This window comes from Ambystoma mexicanum, chromosome 9, assembly GCF_040938575.1.
Source record: "Ambystoma mexicanum isolate Mex_15411 chromosome 9, UKY_AmexF1_1, whole genome shotgun sequence".
Taxonomy (NCBI): Eukaryota; Metazoa; Chordata; class Amphibia; order Caudata; family Ambystomatidae; genus Ambystoma; species Ambystoma mexicanum.
Genome location: NC_090931.1, coordinates 202,021,594 through 202,047,296, shown reverse-complemented (window position 1 = coordinate 202,047,296; position 25,703 = coordinate 202,021,594). Strand labels below are relative to the sequence as shown.

The 25,703-nt window shown below is 45.5% G+C and overlaps 1 protein-coding gene across 1 annotated transcript in view; it reads left to right on the top strand.

The window, feature by feature from the left end:
- Window positions 1-24,816, top strand: part of LOC138487886 (stabilizer of axonemal microtubules 1-like) — a 77,020-nt gene extending 52,204 nt beyond the window's left edge. The window contains exons 8-10 of the mRNA XM_069614503.1: window positions 16,543-16,731; window positions 20,504-20,646; window positions 24,446-24,816. Coding sequence (XP_069470604.1) covers window positions 16,543-16,731; window positions 20,504-20,646; window positions 24,446-24,533 — 420 coding nt within the window. The 3' untranslated portion in view covers window positions 24,534-24,816. The remainder of the gene's footprint in view (window positions 1-16,542; window positions 16,732-20,503; window positions 20,647-24,445) is intronic.
- Window positions 24,817-25,703: the final 887 nt, after the last annotated feature.

Sequence of the window (25,703 nt, the reverse complement as noted above, 5' to 3'; positions counted from 1 at the left end):
AAACCAACAGCACAACCACCAAAACCACGACTAAACACTACCTTACCACCACTGCACTCCCATGCCTACAACAACCACCAACGATAATACTACAAGTCAATGACAACCAGCACCAGTAATAATAGTGCTGTACCATCATAACCCTTCCCAACAATATTATCCCACTGACTGCAACCATTAATAAATATACTTCCTAGCTGTGTTCATTTGCCACATCACAAGCTGGAGCAAACGGGAATTACAAATAATGATACCTTTTGGGGAATCCGCCTGCTTTGTTCTTGCACTAATGATGTCAATAGAAATGGCTTGGGATCCAAAATGTGTTTGTGCGCTTGTCAGTTTCCCTGGTGATTACATACTATGGTATGTGATTCCCCTCCCTAAAAACTGCACATCTCACCCTGGCAAGAACAGTGGCCTCACCCTGAAAAGAAGAAAACAAGCCTGGTCCCCTTCTCTCTCTCACTACTCCTCACCCCTCCTACCTCAACCCATCCCCACATTCTCTCACCCTCCACCATCACCACCCTCCCCCTTCACTCACCCCCCTTGCAAACCCTCTCCCTCGAATTCTCACCCAGCACACCTGGCCTCCCCAGCCCAATGTGATTCACTCATAAATCCCCAGTCCCAAATCCCTCCCGCCCTCTGACCAACTGCCCACCCACACCGGCCCGCTCAACTCCGCCCTCCCCACGCTCACACCCTCCTGCGACTGCCTACACTTCCCATCCTCCATCGACCAGTCCGCAACTTTCACTAACCTGAACCCGCTGCCACCCTACCCACCTCTCCTTCCTGCCCCTAACCCACCCCTGCCACCCTCCTCCACCACTCCTGCAACCCCCACAACCCTCCCCCCTACAACCTCCAGGACAACCCCCCACTCCGAAGTCAGATGCATCCTTTTTAATCCCCGCTCGTAGCAGAAAACAGACACAGCATCTTTGACCTCCTCTCCTCTGACAATCCCGACCTAGGCCCCCACTCTATGGAACTCCCTTCCACCTCACATCCGACACACCGAAGACTATTTGTCATTCCACAAATTACTAAAAACATGGCTCTTCCCATAACACCAGTGACCACCCTAAAGATGTGTCCAAATCACCCTGCAACCCAACGATGAATCACACAATGAGACTCCTCTACCTGACGGTAAAAAACATCTCAAATAAACGGATAGGATAGAATCGATGGAATAGATGGAATGGATGAAGTGGATGGAGTGAATGGAGTGGATGGATGGAGTAGATGGAGTGGGTGCACAAAGTAGACGGTATGATGGAGTTGATGGAGTGGAGGGAATAAAGGAGTAAATGGAGCAGATGGAACCCAATGAATGAATACAATTGGACGGTGTGGATGGAATGTATGATGCAGACAGAATTAGATAGAGTATATAGAGTATTTGGAGTGGATCGAATGAATGGTGGAAGTGTATGGAGTGGATGGAATCGGACAGAGTGGATGGAATGTATGGAGTGTATGGAGTAAATCGAATGGAACAAATGGAAAGAATGGATGAGGTGATGGAGTGCAAATAGTAGGTGGAGCAGATGGGGCTGATAGAGCCAATAGAGTGCGTGGAGCAGATGGAACAGATGTAGTGAATTGAGTCGATGGAGTAGATGAAGTAGACAAAATCAACAGGAACTAGATGCAACAATTGGAATTAGATGGCGTCGATGGAACAGATAGAATGGATAGGTCAGAGGTAACGGATACAGGGGATGAAACGGATAGAGTTGATAGAACAGATAGAATGGATGGAATAAACTGAACGGAACAAATTAATAGAACGGATGGATCAGATAGAACAGAGTAACAGATAGAGTAAAAGGAACAATTAGAATGGATGGAGCAAATAGAGTGGATGGAATAAATAAAGGTGACAGAACGGACAGAGTGGATGGAACTGTAAAAGTAGATGGAACAAACATAGCGGATGGAACAGATAGAGTGGATGGAACAGACCGAGCAGATGGAACGAACAGAATGGATGGAACAGACAGAGTGGATGGAACGAACAGAACGGATGGAATGGAATGAATGGATGGAACAGAAAGAATGGATGGAACGAATAGAATGGACAGAACAAATAGAGTGGATGGAACGGATAGAATAGATGGAACAGATAGAGTAAATGGACCAGACAGAATGTAGAGAACGGACAGAATGTAGAGAATGGTTAGAGTGGATGGAACGGATAGAATGGATAGAACAGATAAAACAAATGGAATAAATTGAACAGAACAAATGACTAGAACGGATGGATCGGATAGATTGGACGTAACAGATAAAGTAAAAGGAGCAATGAGAATGGATGGAGCAAATAGAGTTGATGGAACAGATAGAGGTGACAGAACGGTCAGAGTAGATGGAACAGAAAAGTAGATGGAACAAACATAATGGATGGAACAGATAGAGTGGATGAACTAACCGTGTGGATGGAACAGACAGAATGGACGGAACTGACAGAGTGAATGGAACGAACAGATGGAACGGAATTAATGGATGGAACGGAAAGAATGGATGGAACGGATAGAACAGATGGAACGAATAGAGTGAATGGAACAGATAGAGTAGATCAAACAGATAGAGTAAATGGAACTGACAGATTGTAAGGAACAGACAGAATGTAGGGAATGGATAGAATGGACATGGAACGGATAGAATGGACACGGAACGGATAGAATGGACATGGAATGGATAGAATGGACTTGGAACAAATAGAATGGACATGGAGCGGGTAGAATGGACATGGAACCGATAGAGTGATTGGTACCGATAGAGTGGATGAAACAGAGAAAGTAGATGAAACAGATGGAACAGATGGAGCGGATGAAATTAAGTGGCTAGAGTGACAGAGAGGATGGAAGTGGATGACTCGAATGGAACTGGATGACATGGATGGAACTGGACGATTGGATGGAAATGGATTGTAGGGGATGGAACTGGATGAAACGAATGGAGTGGATGGAGTGGATAGAGTGACCGAACAGATGGCGTGAATGGAATCGGATGACATTGATAGAACTGGAAAGACCAGATAGAACTGGACAGAATGGATGGAACCGGACAGAGTGGATGGAACCGGACAGAGTAGATGGAATTGGACAGAGTGTATGGAATTGGACAGATGGAATTTACAGATAACCACCATATCACACCACTATGCTTACTCTCTACTATATACCATCATTCAACTAGAACACAGCTATACCCCTGGCTGTTCACATACGAATATGACCCCAGGAACACCACATTGGCCTAATAAAACGCAGCTAGCTGAGCACATTCCGGCTTAGCTGTTCACATAGGCGTTCCTCAAGCCTAACGCAGCCAGAACCCAGTCTAGGTGTCCACCCACTAGACTGCACACATCCAACTGATATCTTCAGCACCACACCTATCTCTAGGAAGCAGCTATCATCCAACAACTACACCAGCTGTACACATATACAGTGCTCCCACGCACCATACGACTCTAACTCTCTCTACTGACTTGAACTACGGCTCCCGAGGGTGTTCAACCTACCAGCGCTTTGAGGTCATACCTATGATACATAAAGCGCTATATAAATGCCAAGTAACATAACATAACATAACATAGTGTCACTCTATGAGACAGGGTTTTCAGTGAGCACTGGCTCATTGTCTGAACAAGGTGCCCTTACTCTTCAGTAACATTACCTCTAACCACCATCACCAGAGCCCTACAAATAACATGACTTCTAAGTAACCCCACCAATCTTACTACTTCCAAGCCACCACAGCTGCCACTTACAGCACCATGCCAAACCACTAACAGAACCACTACCAATAATGCTACCTCCAACAACCAAAGCCACTTATGATAACACTACCCGAAGCCCTACAATCCCCCTACCAGTAACATAATTTAAAGTCTGAATCACGTAGCACTACCACAAATATCCACATCCTGCAACACAACCCCACCCACCAAAACCTCATCCAACACCAGTCCAACCACATTTCCCAAAACATAGCAATACCTCCCAACTACCAAACACCCTGCACTAACACTCTCTCACATTATCTAGGAATAATAATGTGCCAAATCCCTACAACAACCACTACCAGTTCCACTACCTCCAAACACAGCCTCCAGCCTAGCTCTTTCTTCAGAATATCACACTTCTCACCACTAACTCTCTGTCAGCCGCCACAAGCAGATAGATTAATAACATCCAAACCACCACATACAAGTACCTGCAATCTCCATACTCTGTACTAATAACATTCTCTCACAACTACCACAGTTGCCCTCATCAGTCAATACCACATCAATGATAGTACCTGTCAAACAATGATACAACACACAACAAGTACACTATATCCCAACTACAGTTCAACTAACCCCACAAGTAACACCACCTCCAAGTACTACCAAACCTTTACCAATGCCACGTCCTCCAACCACCAAAACCTCCACCAATAACACTACCAACAATTAACACACCTAAAGCCATTAACACTGCCTTTCAAACACATAGACAACCCTGTGCAAAATACCACACACCAATCACTACAATTCTAGTCAATAATACTACCTCTAGCTATCACAACACCACCAATAACACCAACTACAACAATAGTGGGTGATAATTTATTAAACCAGCACAATCCACAACAAAGTTCAGACCTTCCAGGGGCACCCAAATTACCCTTCTGAACATCAGAGAGAAAACAATCAAATTCCTTGTCTGCAATAATCCAGCTGTATTGATTCTACTAGCCCTTTCCACTGTATGTGACACATTCAATCACAACATCCTCGTCCGCTGTTAATCACACTGTGTGGGCCTTGGGTTCCGCATTGACATGGCTGGCTTCCTTCCTCAAATACAAATGATTCCTTGGTACTATGGCTACCTCCACTCACCGGTCCTGTTTGGTCCCTCAAGGATCATCTTGAATCGCATAGCCGTTTAATGTCTACATGAGGCCTCTCGCCTCCATCCTAGAATCACTCAAAACTCCATTCCAATTGTCTGCAGGTGATACACACATGCTGAACGCCTTGAATTTAGAATTTTAATTTTGAAGCACTTGTAAACACGCACACAACGCACTAGATCGTATCCTGACGCAGAAGGAACAAGACAGTAAGAAACAGAGGGCCAAGAGGACCAACTGAATCTATTGAGTACAACACAGACAAAAAGTGATCCAAGGTCGTAGATCTATTTAAAAAGATACGTTTTGAGACCTGCTCTAAAACTCATCAAGAAGTTAGCTTGTTTCAGGTATAATGGGAGACTATTCCACAGTCTGGGTCCGGTCACCGAGAAAGCATCAGTCTCCTCTAGAACTGCATTTCATCCTACGAATTACAAGGAGCAGTTGATCTTCCGATCTAAGGGTACAGGTGGGTTGGTATCGTTTCAGTTTGTTTATTAAATATACTGGTGCCATCTCATGCAGGCATCTGTAAACCAGGCAACCAGTCTTAAATTGAATCCGATCTTCGACCGTCAGCCAATGTAGTGATCGGCGAAGACTAGATATGTGAGTATTTTTGTCTACGTCAAAAACCAATCTCACTCCAGCATTTTGTGCTTTCTGAAGACGATGGATTTGATTACTCGGTGCTCCAGCCAGAAGTCTGTTACAATAATCAAGATTTGAATTGACCAGTGCCCCCACCACTACCGCCCAATCTGCTTTAGGCACATAGGGTAGAGCTTGGCGCAAAAGGTGAATGTTATAGAATACGGACTGTACCTTGGCTGAGACCTGGGCATTACTTCCCAGGTCACTCTACCAAATACAGCCCAAATTACTTACCTTGGTGGAGTATTTGAGGCTAGCTCCCAAAAACGGAGGTGGAGGGGGACATTTGCCTCCATCAAGAAGAGGTTTAGGTCCAAACAGAATCACCTCCGTTTTCTTTGGGTTCAATTGCAGCCAATTTTCTTCCATCCATGTACCTATCTCCTCTAGACATCTGGTAACCAGGGCAAGAGCATCCTCTACATCATAGAGCCTGATGTACAGCTGAGTATCATCAGCATAAGAATGAAACCTGAGATGATATTTTTCCAAGATATTCATCAGGGCACGGAGATAAATATTAAACAAAAGTGGGGAGAGAGACGATCCCTGTGGCACACCACAACATTGAGAGAGAATTTCTGAAAGGAATCCACCAGCTCGGACACTTTGCTGACTATCAGTGAGAAAAGATGTAAACCATTGAAGTGCCCCAGGGCCCACATTAACCAAATTATTTAAGCGATCTAACAAAATGCTATGGTCCACTGTATCAAATGCGGCTGAAAGATCAAGCATTACAAGCAAGGAAAGTTTCCCCGCATCCCCCGCTTGTAACATATCATTCCAGACCGCCATCAGTGCAGTCTCTGTCCCATGTAATGGACGGAAACCAGACTGAATAGGATAGAGTAAGCAGTGTTCTTCAACAAAATCCTATAGCTGTTTAGTAACTACTTTCTCTAGGATTTTGCCAGGCCAGGGGAGACCCGCGATAGGGCGATAGTTGCCATAATCTTCTGGATCTAGTCCAGCTTTTTTCAGCAAGGGAGTAACAATCAAGACTTTCAAAGCATCTGGCACTAATCCCTGGGAGAGTGAGAGGTTGACAAACTTAGTCATAAAAGGTGTAAGTTCCAAACAAAGCCATTTGGCAACCAAGGCTGGCAATGGAAAGAGAGAATCATTTGTGGGTTTTAGCTCAGATAAGAGTGGTGTAATATGCTCAGCTAAAACTTGCCTAAAACTAAACTGAATTCTTGGTCCTACACAATCTGTAGTTGGACTAACAGCCTCATGTTCCGGGATTTTATCTCGATTTCTAAGGGACCTGATATTGTTTTGGATATTCAGAATTTTGTCTCTGAAAAAATTATTTAAGCCATTAACATGATTCACAGATGAGGTCTTCACTGGTGCATATGTATTCGGATTAACAAAATCAGCAATGGTTTTAAATAGTTTTTGAGGATGATTTATTGCAGTTGAGATTTTAGTCAATAAAAAAAGCGACTTAGCTGTAAACAATGCCTTTTTATAACTAATTAAGCTTTGTTTGCCTGATTAAGGTGTTCAGTTAATTTTGAACGATACCATCTGTCTTCATGGTATTTGTGTTCCTTCTTTAGTTCCAGAAGCTCTCTGGTGAACTAGGGTTTAGAAATTTTCTTGAAGATCATATTTTTCAAAGGTGCATATTTAGTACAAATGAAGCGCATAGCTTGAGTACCTTCTTGAAAAAGAGTATTACAGTCATTAGACTGAATACAGTTAGTCAGTACCGTACTAAGTTCCGTGCCAGGTATGGCATCCAAGTCTTTTTTTTCCCGCATCTCTTTAATACTTGCAGACACTTCAGAAGGGGCCTTATACTGCTCTGTCTTAATGTGAAACAGCCTGAGATAATGGTCTGTCCAGTGCCTTAGATGATGGCAAGGTAAACCCCCTACCAGACAAAAGCCCGCCCTAAACAAATCCAAGCCTGAATGGCCAAACCACCCTCTATCTAAATTGGAACAAAATGGAAGTTTGGCTGCTCAGTTTCACCAGTCTCTAGGACCCATAGTTCTCTTGGCCGAAGTCAATGGGTACACCTCCTGCCCCAGTGGCTACTGTAAAGAATATTGGGGTAAGCTGTAGTGCAAATATGATCCACCATCGCCACATACAGACTTCCCACAAGAAACACTCACCATCAATTCCACATTTAGCCCAATACTCTTCCAATCCAACATTTTCAACACAAATTGAAAGCAATGGAAGCACTAGTATTGCCCAGACTAGACTACCAAAAGAAAGAGCCATAGGCAAGATCTCTGAAAAATAAACAACCTTCCAACTCGTACAAAACAGTGCGGCTAGGAGGTCACACATTCCACAAGAACACATCACATCACAACTAGGCAGAATGCCCTCCACTGGCTCCCAAAAGAATCAAGAGTGCAGTTCAAGATTTGGTGCAGCATCCACAGCATTGTCTGGAACCGGGCCCCTAAGTATCTCATATTGGAATATTGGAATTACAATTATATGTACTCCCAAGTAACCTAAGGTCAGCCAACAGTGGGCATGTTTGGGTGGGATTACCGAATACAGCCCGGAGCAGTGGAAAAAGAAATAGGGCATTAGGTTGCAAGCACTGGAACGTCCTCCCAGAACAACTCAGACTTACTCAGGGTTTTAAAAAATATATATTTGTTTATTAGCTTCATCAACCAACCAAACAGTACATGAGTGCCCAGAGACAAAAAAGAATAAGGAAGGTCATTCACATTAGTACAGATCTTAGATCCATGAGAGAATGCATAATATCAATACAGTGGGAAACGTTCTACGATCCTTCAGAGGTTTCGTCACCCAGGTTTTGTCAACAGGTATTGTACATACGGACCCCAAAGACTTACTCAGGATTACTGAAAACCATCAGCACTTCACAGGGCCCTCTTTTTTCTTGTTCTCTAGCATTCTCTGGACCTCATTACGACCCTTGCACTCCTGCAATGAAGGGGGCCGGTACGGGACCGGCCCCCTTCATTCCGCGAGTGCGTATTACGACGTTCCCTTTGCGGGACCCGGATCAGACGTCTAGTAGAACCAGATGTCTTTTCCGGGTCCCGCGAGGGGAAGAGGGAGGTAGCAACGGGACACTTATAATGTGCCCATTGTTACCTCCATCCCCATTCCCATTGAGCCCTATGGGGGCTCAAATGGGAATGGGGAATGGTTCCTGCAAGGAGGATTTACTGGGTCCTCCTATGTTCGAATGACCCGGTAAGTCCCCATTGCAGGAACCTGGTAAAGGAGCCCGGTTTGGAGGCAGCTAATAGCTCCATGGCTACCTCCAAACTCGTAATGAGGCCCTCTGTGTCCCTTTTCCCCTCCCACCCACTACCTTCCTCCCAGCACTTCTCTCCCACTCACAGGGCTGTGAACCGGCTTCATGTAACATGGAATGCAGCACAAACATAAAAATAAATAAATAAATAATGCCTCCCACTATTTGAACTTTTACCACTATTACTACTACCTGTCATGAACTTCAGATCACGCCCCTTTTGGACCGCCTGGTCCTTGTCTCAACGGGGCTTGCATTCCGTACTACTTCCAACATGGCCGTCCAGAGCTGAAGCGCTTGCTCGCTCCATGCGCTGAACACAGCGTGGTCTATTTAAAGACCACGCCTTCCGCGGCTCCGCGCGTCTCAATGCTATTGCAGAGTAGCTCAGACGTGTGTTCCTAGCTCGTGGTATTATTTCCCTTGTCCCAGTGCTATTACCCATTCCTTTTCCTTTCCCCCTTCCTGGTTCCGAGCTTTTCTAGCCTTTTCCAGTCTCTGGATTCCTGGACTCTGTGATCCCGGAACTAAACGCAACCTGGAACCAGATGAATCTCGAGCAGTGCTGTTCAAGACCAGGAGCGCTCGCAAGAAGGCAGCGATCGAGGTCACCGGCAAACATCGGTCCCACATGAGAAGGGGGGAACTCCTTGACAGTTTGAGACGCCACCCGACCGAACCTAAAAACGAGATGGAAGCCGCCGTGCAGGACTTAATGCGACGCATGCAAGAACTATCAACCGAGGTTCAAAATATCAAGGCGGAAAACGCAGCGCTCAAACAATTGGTCTTATCCCGGGATTCTGCTACAAAGGAGGGTGCCCTGTTGGGCGGTATTGTTGACAAGTATGATGGTTCGGCAAAAACACTCCGCGGATTCCTGGATTCATGCTGGTCCACTTTACCATCAAGCCCTATTATTTTTCGACTCCTAGGGCTAAGGTGGGTTTCATCATTTCCCACCTTTCCGGCAACGCCTTAACTTGGGCAGCACCCCTTGTCAAGTCCGGCGATGCCCTCCTAGACGACTATGATGGGTTCATACAGGCCCTTAAAGGCATGTTTGACCGTCCAGAGCAGGTCCATACTGCCCAAGAACGCTTGCTGGACTTTCAACAAGGCTCCCAAGATATGCTCACTTATGTTACCAGATTTAAACAATTGGCCAAGGAAGCAGACTGGTCCCCTGAGGCTAGTTTTACCCTGTTCAGGAGAGGCCTAAACGAAGAGATCAAGGATGAACTGGCCAGGGTGGCCAGACCAAATTCATTCCAAGCACTAATGGACCTGGCCTTGCAAATAGACTTTCGCATCCAGGAAAGGAAGGCTGAAAGAAAGAAATCCAAGGGAAACCCACCCAAGACGTCCTTTGAGAGCACAGCCAGATCGGACGCAAACCCAATTCCAGCCCCAGAACCTGAACCCATGCAAATTGGAGCTTTTCGTGGACCCATATTGCCTCAAGAAAGATTGAGAAGGATCCATACGGGTTTGTGTATGTATTGTGCTTCAGACAAACATTTGGTCAGGGAATGTCCTCTGGCACCTCCTCGGCGTTCGGGAAACGCCAGCTGCCGATCTTAAATGGAGCAGAGATTCGGGAGAGAGATGTTTGCTCCACATCAATTCCATCCTTGAACTCTCCTGGACAAAACAGTTTGGTGATACTACAGGCTTTCCTGTCGCCCTCCAAAGACAAGACCTATGCCATTCTGGCCTTGGTGGACTGCGGAGCTATGGGAATTTTCATTGATCAATAATGGGTGGTTAGTCATCATATTCCGTACGAGACCCGAAACACCATGCAGCCGGTGGAAGCAATAGACGGAAGACCACTCTTTTCAGGGCCCATAAGCCTGCAGACTAAAGAGATCCAGCTTTCCATAAACCATCATCAAGAGCGGGTTACATTCGACATCATTAAGTCAGCCCATTACCCCATGGTTTTGGGAATGCCCTGGTTACAAAAGCACAATCCGTATATCAATTGGACAGCAGGATCATTATTCCTGGGCTCAGAGTTCTGTATGTCCCACTGTCTGTCCCTGGATCCCTCCTCGGTAACTCCTAAAGAACCACCAAGAGACCAAGAAACACCACTCATGGTTTCCAATATCATACAAGTTCCAGAGGCCTATCAGGGATATGCTGATGTATTCTCTACTGCCATAGTCCAGGCCTTACCCCCTCACAGGCCCGAAGCCTGTGCCATAGATACTGATCCTTCAGCTGTAATTCCTTTCGGCAGAATGTTCATTCTTTCCGAATCCGAGAAAAAGGCCCTTCGGGAATACCTAGACACTAATCTTGAAAATGGCACCATAAGACCCTCGAAATCTCCAGCGGGTGCTTCATTGTTCTTCGTTCCCAAGAAGGATACCAAGGAACTCAGACCTTGCCTCGACTATAGAGGCTTAAATCAATGCACTCTCAAGGATCGGTACCCACTGCCCCTGATCTCGGATATCCTGGAAGCTGTGAGAGGAGCCGTAATATTCACCAAATTGGATCTCAGAGGTGCGTACCATTTGATTCGTATCCGGGAAGGAGACGAGTGGAAGACCGCCTTTAGAACACCCTTTGGCCACTACGAGTATCAGGTCATGCCCTTTGGACTAGCCAATGCCCCAACGTTTTATGGATAGGGTGTTCACTGATATGTTGTTTCTCTTCATCATTGTCTATCTGAACGACATATTGATTTTTTCCAAGGACCCTCAGAAGCATGAAGGACATGTCAAGGCAGTTCTACTAAGACTCCGGGAACATCACCTTTTAGCCAAGCCTGAAAAATGTTTGTTTCACGTTACCTCTGTGCACTATCTGGGATTTATCCTTAGTCCAGAGGGGATTGGCATGGACCCTTCAAAGGTAAAGGCCATTCTCGCCTGGCCTACTCCCACGTCCGTGAAACAAATCCAATCCTTCCTAGGACTAACCAATTTCTACCGGAAGTTCATAGCCACCTTTTCCGAGATTGTACAACCCATAGTGGCTCTGCTAAAGAAGGACACCCCATTTGTTTGGTCAACTTCACAAGAAACTGCATTCCAGCGTTTAAAGACTGAGTTCACACAAGCTCCCATATTGGCTCAACCCGATACAAGTCGACCCTTTTTGGTGGAAACGGATGCCTCTAATTACGCCATAGGAGCAGTGTTGAAGCAGAAGATGGAGGACGATTTGGAACACCCCGTTGCTTATCTGTCAAGAACCTTAACTCCTAGTGAAACGCACTACTCCGTCCTGGAAAAGGAACTCTTAGCCATTCGCCAAGCTTTCACTGAATGGCGACACCTACTTCTAGGAGCCAGACATCCTGTCCAAGTCCATACTGATCATCGAAACCTACAGATTCTACAGTCACTGGAGTGCAGGAACAGTCGTCAGGCATGTTGGGCCTACTTTTTTGCCCAGTATCAGTTCCACATTACCCGTGTCCCTGGATCACAGAACCTGATCGCTGACGCCTTGTCTCGCCGTTCTGACTACGTGGCCACTAAAGATAAAGCATTTCCTAAAATGTTCTCTCCCACAATATTCGTAGCCCAAGCAGTTAATCTCCTGGAAGAAGTCCGATCGCAAACCCAATCCTCGGAATTATGGAAGGACATTTCAACACGAAATCTCTGGAAATTAAGAGCCAAGGAAGACTACTTATTCAAGGACAACGCACTATTCATTCCTACACGAAAGCTACAGCAAAAGATAATAAACCTTTGTCATGACACACTCCATTCCGGGCACCGAGGTATCAACAACACCCTCCGTCTTATAGAGAGACAGTTCTGGTGGCCTAAAATGAAGTCTGACGTGCAGCAATACATCCAGACTTGTATAACCTGTGCCCAAAATAAACATGATAACAATAGACCGCCGGGTCTTCTTCTGCAGCCCACTCTACCCTCTAAACCATGGGAAATCATCGCTACAGACTTCATAGTGGAGTTACCACCTTCCCGAGGATATACTACCATCATGGTCACCATAGATTTGTTTACCCATATGGGCCATTTTACGCCACTGATGAAACTACCCTCCTCTTCAGAGCTAGCTGGAATATTTCTGGAACACATATTCCGACTACACGGGCTTCCTTCCAAGATCATATCTGACCGGGGTCCCCAATACATTTCACAATCTGGAAACACCTCTGTCGGGTATTAGGAATCCAACGTGCCCTCTCTTCAGGATATCCCCCCCAAACCAATGGAGCCACAGAACGTGCAAATCAGACCCTGGAACAATATCTCTGATGTTTCGCTACCAAGGTCCAGGATGACTGGTCTCTCCTGATACCCGTTGCGGAATTCGCTTACAACAACTCCGAACACTCAGCGCTACAGACCATCCCTTTTATTGTAGTCAGGGGTTCCATCCATCGGTCTTACCTTCGGTTCTTCCTGACCCTACACCAGTACCTACCGTTGACTCCTAGATCGAAACTCTTATCAACATTCACCGGGAGGCTAAAGAACACTTAGAGAAAGCCAGATTACAGACCAAGAGGTATGCAGATTCCAAGAGAAGACCAGGTCTGTCCTATACGGTCGGTGACCGAGTGTGGTTGTCATCAAAACTACTCCCCCGACACTTACGACCAAACAAGCTGGCTCCCCGCTACTATGGTCCATTTCCCATCAAGGAGATTATCAATCCTGTCTCATATCGAATCAAGCTACCTGACCCCTGGAAAAGAATTCATCCAGTCTTTCACACATCCCTATTGAAACCCTACATCCAGTCCTCTCGAAATCCTAGTAGACCACCTCCTCTACTGGTTGACAACCAACTGGAATATGAGGTGTCCCAGATTTGTGACTCCAGGTATAAGCGGGGCTATCTTCAATATCTAGTGGAGTGGAAAGGATATCTTCCTAGCGAAAGGACCTGGGAACCTATTTCAAATATCAAGGCTCCTCGGTTGCTCAGAAGATTTCACCTAATACACCCGGGCAAACCTGGAGGGAAAGGCCTTCGGAGGAGGCATGCTGTCATGAACTTCAGATCACGCCCCTTTTGGACCGCCTGTTCCTTGTCTCAACAGGGCTTGCATTCCGTACTACTTCCAACATGGCCGTCCAGAGCTGAAGCCCTTGCTCGCTCCATGCGCTGAACTCAGCATGGTCTATTTATAGACCCCGCATTCTGCGGTTCCGTGCGTCTCAATGCTATTGCAGAGTAGCTCAGACGTGTGTTTGTAGCTTGCGGTATTGTTTCCCTTGTCCCAGTGCTATTACCCATTCCTTTTCCTTTCCCCCTTCCTGGTTCCAAGCTTTTCTAGCCTTTTCCAGTCTCCGGATTCCTGGACTCCATGATCCCGGAACTAAATGCAACCTGGAACCAGATGAATCTCGTGCAGCACTGTTCAAGACCAGGAGCGCTCGCAAGACGGCAGCGATCGAGGTCACCGGCAAACATCGGACCCAGGTGAGAAGGGGGGAACATCTTGACACTACCACGACCTGCACCGTTATCCATCCACCCTCCTCCCAAGCAGCAAATCTCTATTCATGACAGCAATCGTACAACTATCTAGAAGAACATTATCAGTACCAATATCTTCAATCACCACCACAATCTCCACTCATGCCACTATTTTCAAAAGCATCACAATCTATTACTGCACCACAACCACTTTCAATAATACTGCCTCCAACTACTTCCACAGCCCTCTCTGTAACACCTCCTCCCGAATACCACGAACCGGAAACTAGTTCAAGCAACCGCCACAAACCTCATCTGTAAAACTGCCCCCTAACCACCAAGGTTATCCTCAACAAATCATCTAACGTGCATCTACCAAAGCCCTCATCAAAACAGTAACCATGCATGACACCAACAACACCCACCAACCACCATCTGACTTTCACCAAACCGCCACAATATCAAAACCAACACCTACCGACTACAGCACTATGCAGTGATGTCAGCCACCAATCACTACCACAAGACTGACCAATAGAATGACACCCTAACTACTACCAACCTCATCATGAGCACAGTTTCAACCACTTCTACAACTTCCATCAATTGCACACCATGACAAAACCACTATTGGAGAAACAGATGTGTTATTTTATATTAACGCTGGATTCTAGTTACCAGATTTTAAATCTCATCATTCAACCATGACCACAACCTCTTCTCGCACCTAGAGTCCAGGTGCAAGCACTAGGCAAGCTAGGCAGCTGTCACTGACCAGCAGAGGGTACCAAACAGCAGGCTTTTTCCATCTGTGAACATGGATTATAAGAGATCTAAGGCAATATGAGCACAATTGGCCACATGGTTTGGCCCCAGGGAGAGCTGTCGCATTGTAGGTGTGCACGCCGAAAGAAGGGTGTAGCTGTAGGTTTTGCATTGTGGGTTTGTGCCACTCATAGAGGATGCGGGTGGCGGCATCGAACGATCAGAGGGTGAGACTTCATGCTCAGGTGCGGCATTGGGTTGTCATGCCTCGGAATGTGGCTGCACATGCAGGTGTTGCATTGTGCGTAAGTGCTCCAGATTAAGGTTGCTGGTGGAGGTATTGCATTGTCAGTATTATTTGCTGGTAAGGTAGCTCAGCAGATTCAGTGCTGCTTGCTGTAATCTATGTGTGATCTGCATGTTGAAATTCAACCTGTCATCTTTCAGAGGGTTGTTATATAAGTACTGCCTTTGGTAGGGTAATAATGTGGGTAATATGCTTTGTATATAAACATTTTCTATATGCAGCGCCTTGGGCAAAGTGCTATGTAAATTACAATGTATTGTTTGTGTGTGGGCTTGTGCCTCAGACAGAGGCTGAAGGTGGAGTTGTTGGATTGTGTGACTGCCCCACAAGGAGGCTGCAGGTCCAGGTGTTGCATTCTTGCTTTGTGCCCTGAAAGGAGGCTGCAGGTAGCAATTTTTCCTCGTGGGCTTTTGTGCATGGTAAGGAGGTTGTAGGTGAAGGTGTTAGATTGTTGAATGTGCCCGGGAATTAAGTTGCTGGCCAAGGTATTTTATGCTTTTGTGCCCCAGAATAGGACTGCAGCTGGAGGTGTTGCATTTTGGGTTTGTAACCAGAAAGCATGCTATAGGTCGGGGTGTTTCATTCTGGTTTTGTGTCCTGGAAGGAGACTGCAGGTTAAGGTGCTTCATTGTGGGGGTTGTGCCGTAGCAGAAGGCTGCATATTGGGGTGTGGTCTTGTGGTTTGCGCCCTGGAAAGAGGCTACATGTGGAGGGGATGTCTTTTGGGTTTTTGGTCCATGAGTAGGCTTCGGGTTGAAGGGTTGCACTGTTGGTTGGGTCCCCTGAAGGTGGGTACATATTGAGGTGTGGCCTTCTGTGTTGGCACCCTGGATGGAGGCTAAAGGTTGAAGAGATGCATTCTGTTTTTTGATCCAGTTGGGGGCCTCGGGTTGCATTCTGTTTGTTGATCCAGGTGGGGGCTTCGGGTTGCATTGTTGGTTGGTGTCCCTGAAGGAGGCTGCAGATGGAATTGTTTTACTCTGGGTTTGCACCCAGGAAGGAGGCTGCAGATGGAAGCATTGCCTTATAGGGTTGTGACTGGAAAGAAGAGAGCAGGCAGAGGAGTTGTGTGTTTGGGCCTGTGTACTGGAAGAGACCATAGAAAGAGGTCATTTGTTTCGTCCATGCCTCTGAATTGCAGTCCTGGATGTTTTCTCACCTTAATTCTTGTCTGTTCCCTCTACAGCTGTCCTATCCTCCTCCACCTCCAAACAAGGTGCTCTTGGAGCCCCTTAAGCGCCCCACTACCACCATCAAAACCCTTAATGCAAGGTTCGAAGATGCCACAGCCAGCAAATTCTTCTTCCAGAACTGGGGGGCTCAGCCCCGAATCCGACATGGGGACTGCCAGGATGGAATTTCACTTCGACCGCTGGTAAGGAACATCAGATGTCTAGAGCCTAATTTAGAACAACACAAGAATAGGCTGGCCATTGAGACCTCTTCATCAGGGTCACCCCAGTTTAACCCTTCAAGCAACAAAGGTTGTCGCTGTGCTGAAGCAGGTATAAACTTGTCCTTTTGTCTGTGATGGCAATAGTTTGGCTATGTTGTGTTATTTCATGTTATGTTAAAACTGTTTTTATATAGCGCAGAAGCACTATAACCATTAAAGCGCTAAAGCAACGACTCCTTAGTTTGAATCAGACAAAAGTGTTGAATACGTTTCACAATAGTGATTGAACCAGCCCTGAACACAGCTTGCCATCTCTTTAAGGTTGTATACGAATTGACCGAATCACAATTGACCTTCTGCACAATTGACCGAATTTTAAAGGTCAATTAGTACAAACCCACCGCAACCCCACACCCAATCCAAAAAGCCCTGCAACCCCCCACCCAAACCCCTTGTATTATTTATAATACAAAACCAACCCAATATATATATTTTTAAAAAAGGGTCAATTGTGCAAAAGATCAATTAGGACCATTAAAATTCAACCAATTAGGTCATTCGGTCAAAAGTGCTCGGTCAATTTGGGTAATACACTCTTTAATCACGGGAGAAGAGGCAAAGGCAAAAGAAAATCCATATACATTGATGTATGTGTGTGTGACGTTCCCTCTTATTATGTGTAAAATGTTAATGTTAAATGTTAAAGGTATTTGTATCGCGCACCGTCACCAACGGAATTGGTCCCCAGGCGCTCAGGCGGATCTGTAAACGATAAAGGTGGGATGGGTTAGTAAGGTGAAGGGAGTAGGATAGTGAGAGGAGTGGTGTTCTGTTGGCAGCTTCAACTCGGTATACACCGGGTGCTGAGCTTTGGTGCGGGTATTGGATCGGAGTCAGTCCGCATGTGCTGTTGTTCAGGATTATGTGTTGTTGCAGTGTTGTGAAGTGCATGCGGCTTGTTGTGCGAGAGATGGTTGTGTGAGTTTTTTGAGTGGGATAAGTATGCAGAGGTTGAGCTTATATTGGTTAGTGGGTTACCTGAATATATGCTGAATATGATGTCACAGTTTAGCACCCCTCGTATGGTCTCAAAGAAGTTTCCATCACACAGCCTCCATTCATTACAGAAAGATGTTGACATTGTGAGGCAGGTGTGTCTTGTTTCTATTATGTCATAACGCCATCTGCAGTGATATCGTAATTCCCACAGCTATGATGACCTAATACTCACTACTGTTATTCAGTAATATGTACTGCTGAGGGGTCATGATGGCCAATGCTGTCATGTCACAGTTTTCTCTGATGTGATGTCACATTTCCAGATAACATAATTTTCTATTCTAACTGCTGCCATGTTATATGTCATTTAGATGATTCAAGCAGTCGGAAAGCATTGCTGCCACAATACTCTCTTTGCATGTGCATACTTTAGTTGAAGCATTTGGTGCTATATTGTCATGGTGATGTGTCTCGTGCTTCCAGAAATTGAACTGCTTGTTGATGAAGTGTCTGCTCTGGTTCAGTTATTTTTTTGCTTTGAATTGATATCAGTTTATTTGTGGTGTGTCTACTCTGGATGAGCTCTCTTTTGCTTCCCATACATATTGTAGCTTGTTGGTGGGTGTCTGATTCGAGTGAGTTGTCTTTTGCTTACCAGGGATATTACAGCTTGTTTTGGGAGGTCTGCTCTCGATGAGTTGTCTTTTGCTTCAGAGGGATATTACAGTCCATTTGTGGTGTGATTACTGTAGACAAATTGTTTTTTTTGCTTTCAAAGGATATTACACATTGTTCGTTGTGTGTCTGTTTGAAGTGAGTTGACTTTTGTTTCTACAGATATTACAACTTGTTTGTGATGTGTCCGCTCTGGGAAACTGTATTTTGCTTCCCACGGATATTACATTCTGTTTGTGATTTGTATTAGCTGTTTTTATCTTTCCAGTAACATCATAGCTTGTTTGTGGTGTGTCTCTTTTGGGTCAGTTGTCTATTGCTTCCCAGTGATATTACAGCTTGTTTTTGGTTTGTCTGCTTGGGTGAGTTGTTTGTTTGCCCTTTAAGGATATTACAGCTTGTTTGTGGTGTGTGCGTGGCATGGGCGAGGAGACTTTTGCTTCCAGAGATAGTGCAGCTTTTCATGGGGTATCTGCTTGGGCAAGCTATGTGTTTGCCCTTTAGGAATATTACAACTTGTTTGTGCAGTGTGTGTGGCTTGGGTGAGGAGTCTTTTGCTTCCTGGGATAGTGCAGCTTGTTCATGGTGTGTCTGCTTGTGTGAATTGTGTGTTTGTCCTTTAGGGATATTACAGCTTGTGTGTGGTGTGTGTGGCTTGGGTGAGGCATCTTTTGCTTTCAGGGATAGTGCAGCTTGTTTGTGGTGTGTCTGCTCTGGGTGAGTTTTCATTTGCCTCCAGGGATAGTTCAGCTTGTTCATGGTGTGTTTGCTCTGAGTGAGTTTTTTCTTTTGCTTGTTTTTGGTTTGTCTGCTTGGGTGAGCTGTGTGTTTGCCCTTTGTGGATATTACAGCATGTTTGTCGTGTGTGCGTGTGTGTGTGGCTTTGGGTAAGGAGTCTTTTTCTTCCAGGGATAGTGCAGCTTGTTCATTGTGTGTCTGCTTGGGTGAATTGTGTGTTTGCCCTTTAGCAATATAACAGCTTGGTCGTGCTGTGTGTGTGGCTTTGTTGTGGAGTCTTTTGCTTCCATGGATAGTGCAGTTTGCTCATATTGTGTTTGCTTGGGTGAGTTGTGTGTTTACCCTTTAGGGATATTACAGCTTGTTTGTGGTGTGTGTGTGGCTTGGGTGAGGCATCTTTTGCTTCCATGGATATTGCAGCTTGTTCATGGTGTGTCTGCTATGGGTGAGCTTTCTTTTGCTTCCAGGGAAAGTGCAGCTCTGGGTGAGTTGTCTTTTGCTTCTCAGGGATATTACAGCTTGTGTTTGGTTTTTCTGCTCGGGTGAGTTGTATGTTTGCCCTTTATGGATATTACAACTTGTTTGTGGTGTGTGTGTGTGGCCTGGGTAAGGAGTCTTTTGCTTCCAGGGATAGTGCAGCTTCCTCATGGTGTGTCTGCTTGGGTGAGTTGTGTGTTTGTCCTTTATGGATATTACAGCTTGTTTGTGGTGTGGGTGTGACTTAGGTGAGGGTCCTTTGCTTCCAGGCATAGTGTAGCTTGTTCATGGCGTGTTTGCTCTGGGTGAGTTTTCTTTTGCTTCCCATGGATATTTTAGCTTGTTTTTGGTTTGTCTGCTCGGGTAAGTTGTTTGCGCTTTAGGAATATTACAGCTTGTGTGTGGTGTGAGTGTGGCTTGGGCGAGGAGTCTTTTGCTTCAAGTGAGAGTGTAGCTTTTTCATGGTGTGGTTGCTCTGGGTGAGTTTTCTTTTGCTTCCCATGGATATTACAGCTTGTTTTTGGTTTGTCTGCTTGGGTGAGTTGTTTGTTTGCTTTTCATGGATAGTGCAGATTTTACATTGTTTGTTTACTCTTGGACATCTCTTTTTCATGCATCAAGTACCTTGTTTTTTCTACATCTGAAAATGTTCGACTCCTAGAATAAGCTCCTTCAATGGAAGAAAACATGGCCTGCGTTTGGAGCCCGCCACTGGGAAGAAAGCTTCACTTGGATCAGACTGGAAAGGGAATGAGGCACTGCAGAGAGAACATTCCACCAGGAAGCCTCTTTTGTTCATAAGAGCAGAGCAATCCGTTGGTCTCTCCTGCTTTAACCACCTCTCTCTTTTCACCTCTTCCAGCCCAAGCTTGAGAATGAAACCACCACAGGAAGCACCTACCTGCCCAAGAAGGGGGAGCGGGTGAGGAACTGCAAGCCGGAGCATGATTCCATCGAAATACTAGGGGACCAGGACTTCTCCACTGTTCACAGAGAGACGTACAGGTACCACGGCCAGTTGCCTGTGTACAGGCTCTAAATAATGTGCATTCACTTTATGGTAGTGCGCTTGCTATGATGAAGACTGATGAACCTCTCCTTTGTGCATAGGTTACTGTTAGTTGTTTAATCTGATCAGGTAAAATATGTACATTTGTGTACATTACACTGGCGTGTAGCTGCCATGCCCTCAAAGGGTTCAGCTATTACCCATCTCGTATTTAGTCTGTATGCATGGGACTACTAGCTGGGTCATCAAGACTAACCATGGGCTGAAACACACTTCATTGGCCCATGCACATTTAAATTTCAGTCATCCCCAAATGTTTCCAAGAATTTGGGTAGGAGGCAGAGCTTTATGTGGGCCGGGGCTAGATGGGGCGACGCACCGGCAGTCTCCAAAAACTGTCCTTGAGCCGGGGCTCCCTCAATCCCCCACAATTTAAAATCAAGAGCCTGAGAGACATCACCTTACTTCCAAAGGCTTAATCTTTCAAATGGATATATATGACTCAGAGTTTGCCATCACCTTGCTGATAGGGTGTTATCATAAATGAAGTAGGCATAAAGGCCAGAGACCATTAGGTGGTCTCAGGGGTTGTAGGCTTGAATCACGGGGTCACAGATATGTCATATCATTCGTATGTTCCCAAAATGCTCTTTGATTTCATGCAAACACTGAGTAGCTTGCATTGGTGCTATGTGTCCTTAACTTTCTCATCTGTGCTCTCATGGGTGGTTTGAGGGCTGGCTGAAGATGCATGGGGGCTCTGAGAGGCCACCCTCACCACCTCCCAGAGGCAGTTGTGTGGTGCATAGATTGTAATGGAGATACTTCCTTTTGCAAACTTCAAATGGTGATTATTCTGGGTTGATTTTTGAGGGTGCATAACATGAGCCCCACCTTGAACTTCATTATTCGCCGGGTGTACTGTCGGCCCCACCCCAAAGATCTGAAAGCAGCATAGAGCATGTCAGGGATCGGTTAACACCCAGAGGTCTTTCTTTGGCCAGCAAAGGCACATTTAAAATGCCATAGGTTTTAATTTGAGAAGACTGGTGCCTCTCAAGGAAATGTGTGCATACTACTAGCCATTAGTGGCAGGGAGTAAATAGATACATATGATCGTGGGGCAGGCCGACAGCAAGGGAGCAAACACATTAAATGAGCACTTAGGAAAAGCTATTAAGTACTCTATGCCTGGGTCATTTATTTACAGAATTAAGGTGATTGAGTTACTGATTGAATTGCTTATAGACCGAGTAAGTAAGGGATTTACTTAAAGACAGCAATTATTTCGGATTTGAACCAGAGGGAGCTTTATTCATAGGATGCAGATGGGACCTGCTGAGACACAGCAGAGTGACCCAAGATACATGTCCGCAGGGCCTCATGGTGTATCGTTTGTTTGGGGCAGGTGGCACTTGCCTAAATTACCTGCCCCTCCTTTAGGCCATGCCCAGCATCATTTGGCCACACCCTCTTTCCAGAGCACCCCACCCATTTCGCATTGCACTTAAAACACTAGAAGGAGGTGAACTCTATGAGCGCCACTTCACACTCCCACCCTCACCAGAGAACCCTCATTGCCTTCTCTTCCTCACCTAGCCCCAACTTTCTTAATGAAAGTGTTTATTCGAAAGGAAGAAGGGAAATAACAGCTATTTCACACAATTTATGTGGGCAGAAAGTTGAACATTTAATGGACGCTTTCATGGCAACTGGAGTTGGGGAAATATTCTGGAGAGCTTTCACCAGAAGTAATGTTTGATGGCTGGCCGATTTCCAACTAAATTCCTGTCTCAGGCCTGTCAAAGGGAACACTTTTGACCTAAGACTTGTGTGGTAGCCCAAATGGGCATCACACATGGACTAGGCAGGGGCGGGGACGGTGACCTCTGTCCCTGGTATCCCTGAGGAATGCCAACAAGTACCCCTGGGGCTCCAGGTCACACCCATGTGCTTCCTGTGAACAGTGCACATTAGAACATCTAAAGAGAGACAGAGAAACGGAGCAAGGGAGTTGTGTGCTGAGGCTCAAGGGCTGAGAAATGAGGGCATGAGTTCAGACGAACCCAGTCTTCTTGTACCACTGTCCACACTTGCAACTCTACCTTTTTAAATTGGGGTCTTGCTCACTTGAGCCAACATATTCTAGTACTCCTGCAGGTTTTTAAATCTATTCCCGCTAAAATATCCCTCACTTTAGGCCGACTGCTCTTCCTCTGAATCCCTGGGTATATAAACAATACCGTGCTTTTTTATATTGCGCTTCATGCCGAAGTCCAGCCTCTAAGTGCGGGACCAGTTATTGAACCTGTGCTACTCTGCATTGTCTTTTTTCAAAGACAAGTGCGTTGCCCTGAGCTATTCTTCCGGTCTTTCAGTCGGTTCCATTTCATTTCATCATGGGATGTTTTTTCGCAGGTTTTTTTTACCTTAGATTTTTTTATGAAAAAACTCATCAGATTTTTTATTTTTATTTTTTGGGAGTGGTCTCCCCCAAACCTCCATCCCCTTTAATTTTTTATATATTCACAAACACCCACACCCAGTTTATATTTTTTTTTGTAACTCACCCCCCCAAAAAATGAGATGAGTTTTTTCGGCAAAAAATTCACGGTAAAAAACCCCATGAAAAAACATCCTGCGATGAAAGGACGTCATACCTTTCAGTCTACTCCTCACCCTGCACCACTAGGATCTTCTCTTCAGGGCTCAGCCAAGAGGTTATGCATAACATAGATTTGTGTAACAAGACGAAGGTAATATTTCAAATCTTCATACAGTCTCCAACAGAGTCTCCCGCAGTGTCCAATAGTCCAGAACAAGCCCTGATATAGCACCAACAATAGCTCTCAACAGACAGGCACAAAGCTACATCAGACCCTCACACTGCTGCCAGGAACATACCGTCCCCTAGCCCCAACGATAGCTTCTGACAACCCCTCCCAAAGCAAGATCAGGCCCTCAACACCACCATCAACAACTAACCCTCACAAAGCCACAACAGTAGCTTCCAATATACACTCACAAAGCTACATCAGACCCTCACACTCTCACCAGGAACATACCATCACCTAGCCCCAACAATAGCTTCTGACAAACCCTCATAAAGCTACATCGGGCCCCCAACACCACCATCAACAACTGACCTTCACAAAGCCCCAACAGTAGCTTCCAATAGACCCTCACAAAGCTACATCAGATCCTCACATTCCCATCAGGAACATACCGTCACCTAGCCCCAACAATAGCTTCTGACAAACCCTCACAAAGCTAGATCAGGCCCCCAACACAACCATCAACAACTAACCCTCACTAATCCCCAATAATAGCTTCCAATAGACCCTCACAAAGCTACATCAGATCCTTGCAGCGCCATCAAGAACATACCCTCACAAAGCCCCAACAATAGATAGAACTTCACCCCGCCATCAAGAATACATCCTCGTATAGGTCCCTTCATGCATCTAATGTCCACCTTCCTTCTCTGCTTCCCATGCTTTCTCAACGTTTCGAAGCGACCTTAGGGTGACATAAGCACTATGGAAGCAACCAACATAACTTAATGACTCCGACTCGGCTCCCAGGTGAGAGTCTGCATCCATTGAGTAGGAATGTGCTCTCAGAAGTGAAACTTACACCAAATAAGTGAGGCTTAAAGTTGCTAGCTTGACCTTGTTGCAAATTTTAATTTTATTGGTTGAAAGTGTTATTAAATGTAATTAACCAGCTGTCCATCCAGTGCTTTTGCATGTTGGGGGTCGCTTATTGGATGCTGTTCTTTATCTCCCACCGCAGGTCAATGCCGCTTCATGTGTGCCGCATGGAAACCTACCTCAAACAGCAGAAGGAAAACATGGAGCATGCTGGGCCCCTGAGGGCCTGAGCCGCTCCAGTGGCTAGAGTGCTTCACCGGTCCTCCATTCTTCTTCTTCTTTGGAAATACCATCAAGCAGAGGCAGAGGAGAGGCCCAGGGCACAGCTGATGGGAGGAGGTGGCGGCCTGCAATGATTCTTCATTCTGCGATAATGCAGGAACAATTCCATAGGTGACACGCTCGTGCTTCTCCTCGACAATGGTCCCAAAAATAGATGGAGGTCCAGTGTGCGCATAAGTGAAATAAGAAAATCTTGTCTAATCCCACAAATAAAATCCAAAATTAATCTTTCTTTTGTAGTCGTATTTTCCTTTGAAATTATAATTTGTATTTTACCCATAAAACCTAGTATACGAGCAATAACATTTGGACACCAGTACATTTTCCAAAATAATAAAACAAACAAATACATATCATTATAATTACAAAATAGTTTTGGGCATGGAAATATGGAAATGAACCGTTTTATGATGACCTGATACTATTCAATCATTACTCATTAAGATCTATGTCTTATGTTTCGCCCAGATGGTTAATAACCATTTATATACTTCATTGTGTCACTTAAGAGGCCTGTAGTTTTTCCCAGCTTTACTGCCTATGGAACTTGCCCATCCCTGGCCATTCTAGGCCCAGGGAGTACGTGGAAGGCCATTTGCTCCAGACTGGGCAACACCAGAGCTGAGGACAACCCTTTTTTGTCAAGACTGAGCTAGCAATAGCACCACAGCAACACCTGGTGAGGTTAGGAGTAGTATCACACTGCCTCCTTTTCTCTGTCACATCTAACTGCTGTATATGCACCATACTTTGCTTCTTTAGCTGTGCAATAGCTCTTTAAATATTCATAAAACATCTCATTGGAAAAGGAACTATCTGCTTTTAATGTTTGCTGTTGTTTAAAATTTCCAGATCAATATTTTCAGGTGCAAATTCAGTTACTTTTGATTATCTCCTTCACTTTCAGTTCTAGCATGACCAAGAGTCATAGGGGGTCATTACGAGAACGGCGGTAGGGGGTTAACGGCACCGGTAAGAATGTCGGTGCCGTTAACCCCCTACCGCCGCATTCCGAGGTCCCTTAGCGGGTCCCTCTAGGGCCGGCTGGTTTTACCAGCCACCCTTAGCAGGACCCGTTAAGGGACCAGGGAGCTAATAACAGGACCGCTATTTGCGGG